Source organism: Gavialis gangeticus, unplaced genomic scaffold (genome assembly GCF_001723915.1).
Source record: "Gavialis gangeticus isolate Ggan-Ray unplaced genomic scaffold, GavGan_comp1, whole genome shotgun sequence".
Classification (NCBI taxonomy): domain Eukaryota; kingdom Metazoa; phylum Chordata; order Crocodylia; family Gavialidae; genus Gavialis; species Gavialis gangeticus.
In genome coordinates this window covers 31,351,407-31,359,644 of record NW_017729004.1, presented here as the reverse complement: position 1 = coordinate 31,359,644, position 8,238 = coordinate 31,351,407, and the positions used below count along the sequence as shown (strand labels likewise).

The following is an 8,238-nucleotide window of genomic DNA, read 5'->3' as shown; positions in this document are numbered from 1 at the left end:
CCACTGCAGGCATGTGTCTGCATTTTTTCAGTCCATAGGGAATGTCTGTGCAGTTGCAAACTGATTCAATCTAGGCAGGTTAGACTAGCCTGCAAAGATTAAACCAATTCAGGCTCAGGCGTTTTGACTGTCTGTCCTTAGCCCATGTGGCTAAGTTTACTTAACCCCCATGGTACAGAAAGGAAAAACAGACACACCCATATTTTTGGTATTTTCAGTACTGGAATTCTGAGAGGAATATGGCTCACATCAGTTTGAAAACATGTCCTAAATTATTTCAAATGACCTTACAGGATTCTTCATCTCTCATAATCAGATCATAAATGACTTTCCAAAGGCTACACAAGATTTTCTGGCTTGCAACTAAGCCCTGTTGCCTCTGAAGACTACAGTGATTTGTTGGTATTAAGGAAGAAAATTGTTGCTGTTAAATGAGAAATTCCTCTACCAACATTTGTTAATGCAGCTTGCACAAGTTAGAGATGACCAGCTTTATCTTGTTGAACAGAATGGATTATGTGGTTCTTTCTTTCCAAGGAATGAATTTCTAATACTGTTTGTCTTGGCCGCCTGTTCCTTTGCTGGTGTGATCTTCCTCATACCACTGCTCATTTTAACCAGGGTTGTAAGGTTTATTACAAAGATTAATATAATTTTCATGTTCAAAATTCAACACTGGCTATAGATATTCATTTAAAGTCTTATCAATATACTAAACCTTGATGGTGAAATAAAACTTCAAATGCATCACAGGGATTATAAAAAGAATGACAAGGTCCAAACTGGGACTGGGAACCAGGATTTCCTGAGCTCTAGTTCCAGCTCATCTAACACCCATTCTAAATCCTTGGGCAAATCATGTCATCTCTCAGTTGCTTTTCAGCTTCCTCATCTGCAGTTATCATGCTCTGAGAGGTCCTTATAAGGACTAATTATTTAATGCCTGCAAAACCCCCCTGAAGATTAAACTTTCATTCAGATCTCAAAGCAATACAGTTCTCACATTTACAAGCTCTCCTTCACTGGAGATATTAGAATGTCATGGTATTCCACAAGTTATAATGTCCAGCCTTCATTGTAAAAAAATATATTATTAATGAGGCAAAAATATATCCTAGTAATTAACAAATACCAAAATCACAGTAATTTAAACATATGTTTGCCAAATAATACTCAAATGAACATCCATATGGTAAAGAACCGTAAGTTGAAAAGTCAACAAGCACAGCAGAGAAACTAACATCCAGAAAATAGCTAATTTTAATATTTCTCAAAGATGTTAAAGTCACCTTCTGTCTTATATTAATGCAACTCATTAAAGCAATGCCAAACACAATTTACCATATTCTAGCATACTTAACAAATAAGATTTCTGGAATGACAGCTGATTCTTAAAAGAATGTAACCGTCTTCTGACCCTCAATGTTATTAAAATTCCACTTATTAATCCTGTCTTATTGCCCCTTTGTTTTCATAACATTTTCATCAAGGATTAGAGAGATATTGCAGGCTGGAAAAGCTAACATTTTCTGCTGTGATTCAGAACAGCTGCCATTCTTGTTTGGATAACCCTTCATCCATATTCTTAGCTTTACCCTTTGTGCCTTCCAGCAAAATCATACAATGCACCTTCATTTTACAAGTCTTCTTTCATCCTTTCATTAGCAGCAGGAAATTAATGCAACAATCTACTTTTACTGCTATTTATTTATTTAATTCGTTATTTGTTTGTTTGTTTGTTTTACAAAGAATGCATTATAGATGAGTGAGGCACTAAACTGATCTGCTCTTTTAACTGCAACGGTATCTAAAGACCCCAACAATTTCTCATAAAAATAGAAATGTCAAGGTTTTTGCACAAAATGAATCTCAGAATATTTAATCCCTAATTCTTTATTGTTACTATTCATACACTTTTCTGGAAACAAAAATAAGCTACACTGCAACCATAAATGTGCAGATTCAAAAATGGCTTTTACGTTATGCTGTAGGTTTTCCCCCCATGTTCAGCTAAAAAAAAAAAAAATCACTCAGAGATAACCTATTATGTGTAGTCTTGAGCAGCATTCTATTTTTAAAAACCTCAGATTTTCAGCTCTAAAAAGCTTTTACAAGAGACACAGATGGACTTTTCAAGGACCCAAATTACAGGTGAGACTTTCTGAGAACAGCCTCAACATTAACAGAAAAACAAAATAGAAGGCAAAAAAGTTACATTTCAATATAATAATTCAAAGAGTGCACAGACATAGCAAAAGCCATCCCAGGACAGCAATCCAAATACACTTCATAGAAAAAAAAGAAGCAGCTGACATGCAAATCAGAATCTGTTTTATTAAGATATTGCTGACACATTTATAATGCACCCAGGGGGTGGGGGAAATAAGAACATTCTAATACGTCACTCCTTTTGCATTAATTATCACTGCAACATTAGGAAGTAGTACCAGAAAGAAGTCTCATAATTTGCCTATTGCTGTTCATAATTACAAGACTTGCAAATCAATTCACAGTTCTCACAGAGCCACACTAAACAGAACTAGCTAAGCAATATATGGTATTTCTTTTACAAGGAACAACAAACAAGCCAGTAATGGAACCAATTGCATTAGTCACTGTGATTCATTTATAAAAATTTCCATGTACGTACTTAGATAACAGATTTAATCCAGTATTAATAGAAATTACTTTTATCGGAAGATTAAAATGTTAGAAAATTTGGTTTCTGTGTTTTAAAAATATGGAACCAATACTCTGTTTACCAATCAGAATACTGCACATAATGGATCTCATTTGTCCTAAATAATAAGGCATTCTTAACTAGTCACATTATGTGAGCACAAACATATAACAGGCCTAAACTAAGAACTCCCATTTCCAAAAAAAAATTTTAATGTTACATTGTTTCTTATGTACCATGTCATAAAAGGCGAATGGTGATGTGCTGCAAGACCTTAAATATAGATGGACACTTAGAAAGTCATATAGACTATGGTTATGTGGATTATGAAGATAGATTATATTTAGAGAGAGAATTATAAACGAACTTTTCCCACTGGGCTTTGTCTTAATTTTTCATAACCTTCAGCTTTTAAATTTAACCAACACTGTCCTATAAATGTTCAGATTGTTCTGATTAAACCCAAAGCTAACTCAGCTGGTAACTGATTAATATTAAGTAATCAAATTAGCAGTGCTATATACTGACTCTGGTCTTAAGAACAATCAGCCGCATTTATCTAAATGAGTTTTGAGACTGCATAAAAATGTAAAATCAGAAAATAAACCTCCATCAAAATTACCTGTGCCAATTTTCTTATTGAAATAGCAGCAATTAAATATGTGAAAAACGCTGGGCCTGAACACCAACTAAAAATAAAGATTGATATTCATTGTAATTAATATTAAAGAAAAAGGTATGATCACCAAGAACTATTGTACTTTTGCTCTATGGTTGATCTTACCAGTCTGTGGACTCATTAATTGTGCCTTTAGTCCATGCACCAGCATCCACTGTTCCAAAACCCACATCATCATGGGAACTAGATGATGACTGGTCAGAAAGATGTGGTGGAAGTACTGGCAATCTATCATCTTCAATAATGACCATGTCATCTTGGGGCATATTCACCGTTGGAGACAGCTGGTATTTACCTGTACAATAGAGGGAGAAAAATAAACTGTAGATAGAGTCCAGAATATGAAGTTTTATCGCAATTGATAAAATGTTGTATCAAACTGTCACGTTGCTGATAAAACTGACATAACATAGATAATAAAATTAACTGTCTAGCTTATTTTGTGCGTGCCTTAGTATGAAGAATTCTGAAGACAATATGAATTGGAAGTACTGTATTTACTCAAATCCAAGACAAGGTTTATTTTCCTCATTTAATATGACACAAAAAACTTCTCATCTTGGATTTGAGGGGAGGGGAGGGGGCTTGGCTGCAGTGGCTCCAACTCTGTTTCCTACCCAGGCTTAGGTTTAGAGCCACATCCACTAACTATCCCTCTTCCCACACCCTTATTCTCTGGCTCCAGACCACTGCAGCCATTGTGTGGCTTGACTGGGGCAAGAATGACCATGTGTTCCAGGTGGTCCTGGTGCCACAGGGTGGGCAGGAGTTGGGGGTGCAGGCATGGGGGGGATAGGGGGTAGTGGGGCCAAGTGGCAGGGGGGCAGGTGATAGGAGGGAAACAGGTAGCAGGTGGCAAGGGATAGGCTACTTGACTCCCCCCGCTGCCTGTCCTACCTTTCCCCTTCCCCTGTCTGTCCCGCTGCAGCAGTGAGAGGATCAAAAACAACCCTCAATAGCTAAGATTCTATACATGGAAACTCGTAACAGATTTATAAAATGTTCTATGTCTACAATCTAATCATTGGAGGGTTATCATAAATTCAAAGTCATCTTGGATTTGGGTAAATATGGTACTACTTGCTGAAGAGTATTAATTGGCTCAGATTCTAATTCTACTGAGTACTTTAAGACCTCAGTAGGCGTGCAGAAATAGGGTCAAATGAAAACTGAGGATCATCATCTTCTCTCATGAACAAACCTTTGCCTTATCTTTGTTGATTCACAATAGGAACTTAACTCCTTTTCCAAAGCACCCATGGCTAGATGTGACTAGGAACCTTCAACACTAGAATTTTTTTAAACAGCAACAAAATAAGCTGCAAAACAGTAATCCATTTAGATGCCAAATGCAGATTTAAATACCTACGTTTAAGTATCCAAAAATCAAGAAAATTTGATTTAAGATCCTAATACCGTCCCCACCAAAATCCAAATGACTTACAATACTGATGTTGAAGGAACTGACACAGGACCTTTACATTTGAAAATACAAAATAAGGGTTTGATGCTGCCTCTCATCTGAGTTTTAATGAGGCAAGTAACATGGAGAAGAGACTGAGGATTGGACACTTTTACAAATTAGTGGAAACATTGCTTTTTCCCAAATAAAGTTAATTTGCATAGAGATAATTATTTAACGTAAACCATAATTCAGTTATTTTACACATGTATGGAATTTTACTGTATGGTTAATCTATTCCATGGTCTATTGGATAACAGAGTTTCCAAGTTGTTTAATAAAACACAGATGTAACTTAAATCTATATAAAACTTCTGTCTCACCAGAATAGACTAAACAGTTACAATCATGTGTCACAAAGGATTTTTTTATTGCAGTGCTTAGTAATATCACCATCATTTTAAACTGAGCCCCCATTTCCTTTTTTTCAATGCTAATGTGTTGGTTATGAAGAACAATAATGACACTTAGAAGACAGTAGAAGTGCTGATTCTACATAATATGATGAGGCTTAAAAAATTGTCAGTTTGGTTTTATATACCTATGGTTACCTTTGTACCGTCAATATTGCTGAGCTACATTTATTTATACTTGTTCTAATGAATACTAACACTTCTGAAAATATGACAATAAGGTTATGTTAGTTACCTAAGGCAACTAGTGAGCAATAAAGAGTTATACCTGGGAATATTATTCAAAATTTTCAGTTGATGTAAGCTTCTCTGTAATTTAGCCTCTTATTGCTTGCTAAAATTTAATCTTCTAAAACGTTTAGTTGTTCCTCTGGCATAGACTAAAATATTTCAAATATATCACTATACAAAGGACACTAACAGCAACAAAAGAATCAATATAATCATTATACATCTTAAGAACTGCATGGTACACACCTGTCAAAGTCAGTTAATTTACCATATCTTAGTTAAGTTACCAAGTATCTAAAATTCATCATCCTATTGGTTAATCAAATACAATTTATACAGTTATCTTAAAAACTGTTGTCTTCAAAACCGATTTTCAACTTATCACTGTCAAGCTGTAATGAATGGATTCATTTTGCGTAGCAGCTAATTCTTTGACTAGCAATAGCTTGTTTGGTGGACAAGTTAAGGTATAATCTGATAATGTACAACTTCCTAAACAAAATGCCTGTTAACTCCATGGTTAATATCTCCAAAGCACTGACTGTGAAAGGGTAAAATTCCAGAGACTGAACTTCCAGTTTGAGAGTCTGTACCAATGATGTAAATTTTTAACTTTTCTTCAACCTGCTTTATATTTGACAAGTGGTATATTAAGAGTTGGTTTGAAATTAAAAAGAAAATACACTAGAACCATCCTTGCTTTTGGCTGCAGATAAAAAGGGAAGAAAGGGCACTGTTAGACACACCTCACCAGAGTCAGTATCTCCTCTGTAGACAGCCTAAAGATAGTTTGTAAGCAGAAATCACTCTTGGAGAAGACAAATCCACAGCCTTTCAGGAGATGTTAAAAATCCCTCCAACATAGCACTAATATAACTCAATTGAGCAGTTACTACCTTACAATGTTGCTAGAGATAATGAAACCTCGGTATGGTAAGACAACCTAAAGTTGGCCGAGTCCAGCAAAGCCCCTGACATTTCAGAACAGGGGTGGGAAAATATGGCCTGCGGGCCAGATCCAGCCCACAGGTGGATACCAATTAACTGTATCCAGCCCTGCCAGCAGCTGCCCCTGTGCTCCCAGCCTCCTCCACCGGAGGGCGCCAGCCCCACCACCAGCAGGCACAGCTTCTGGGCTCTTCCATCTCTCTAGCGACTCCTCCTGTCCCTGCTGTAGGTTTGGGCAGCAGGTAGGGAGGAGAAGCTGCAGTGTTGAGGGGAGCAGGGTGGGCTCTGCCTGTACTCACTCTAGTCCTGCCCACGCTCAGTGAGGGAAAGTGTAGATGAGGGTTGGGGGGTGTGAAGGAGTTTGGTTGCTCACAAAGCCCAGCGGGGCAGGCATGGGACAGGCAGGAAGTGGGGAGCAGCAGCAGGAACCACTGTGCACTTAGTGCAACCCTGCCAGGCAGGCACATGAGAGCAAAGCAACAACAACAGCAGCCCTGCTGGGCAGGTGTGGGACAGAGACCAAGAGAGCCAGCAGCGCCAGACTTGGCTCCCTGTCCCCCCTCCCCTCTGGTAGGGGCGTCTGTCACTGCTGACTGGTGGCAGCTCCTTTCCTGCCCTTTGCAGCACGCTGTAAGCCAGGCAGGCAGCGCTGATCCCCTATCCCCTGCCCATGGAAGAGCTAGGCTGAGCCACATCGCAAAGAGTGCACAGGAGGGAAGCCCAACATATGTGCTCACCCAACCCACCCACACCCCACATGCCCCCACACCCCCTCAACACATCTCAACCCCCTGCCATACCCACACACTGTCCCACACACCCCAACCATACATCCAACCGTACACATCCCACACACACAACCCCACACCCTGACCCCCACCTAGTCACTCCCCCACACACACCCACATACATCCCACACCCCAACACACATACACCCACACCTCCCCACACATGCATCCACACCCCATCATACCCATACACATCCCACACCCCCCATATATGCCTCTCACACACACCCCGCACCTGCACCATATCCACACACCCCCCCAGCAGTCCCACACACCCCAACCTCAACACTTCACACATCCTAAAACAAGTGCACACCCCCCTATACCCCCACACCATACCCATACCCCACCAACCACATACTCCCCCCATCACCCCCCAACTCCTTCACACACAATATACAAGAAAACCTCCCCCTCCCCCCCAAAGAAGTACTTCCTGGGCAAGGGGAGAGATTTCCAGGGACAAAGGTCAGGGATTGGGCGCAGGACTTCTGGTCACAAAATGGGGGTGCGGCACCTCTCAAGGGACAGAGTGACCCTTGCAGCCCTTAACACCTCACCAAAACTCATTAAGCAGCCCTCCAGCAGAAATAATTGCCCGCCCCTGTTTTAGAAGCTGACAAGGATCCAAGAACAACTTGCTTACATTCACCTCAAGCTCTGAAATGTTTTAGACGGCAGAAAGAAGAGAGAATATTTTACTCTTACTCTTCATACAACTGGACTTTTACAAACCAGACACCAACAATGACATATACCTGTATGTCTTTATGATGATGAGATACCCCCCATTGTTATTTCATAAACAAGATAACCAAAAAAGGCCACATATGTTTATCCGAGGAAACAAACAAAGGGGAAGACAGACTTTTGTTACCAGAGAGCTTGACTGTACAAGCCCCCCAAACTATGCATTTTTTTTTTTTCTACCAGCCAACTGGAAATTTAACTCTTTACTTTTTAACATTTGTCAGGCATGCAGGTATTTTGTGCTTTCCATTATTTTCTTATTTCCTTAGTACTAGTTATTGAAAGAG

General features: G+C 39.4%; 1 protein-coding gene across 1 annotated transcript in view; it reads right to left on the bottom strand.

The window, feature by feature from the left end:
- Positions 1-8,238, bottom strand: part of PARD3 (par-3 family cell polarity regulator) — an 844,345-nt gene that overhangs the window by 335,342 nt on the left and 500,765 nt on the right. The window contains exon 16 of the mRNA XM_019507949.1: positions 3,465-3,654. Within this exon, the coding sequence (XP_019363494.1) occupies positions 3,465-3,654 (190 nt within the window). The remainder of the gene's footprint in view (positions 1-3,464; positions 3,655-8,238) is intronic.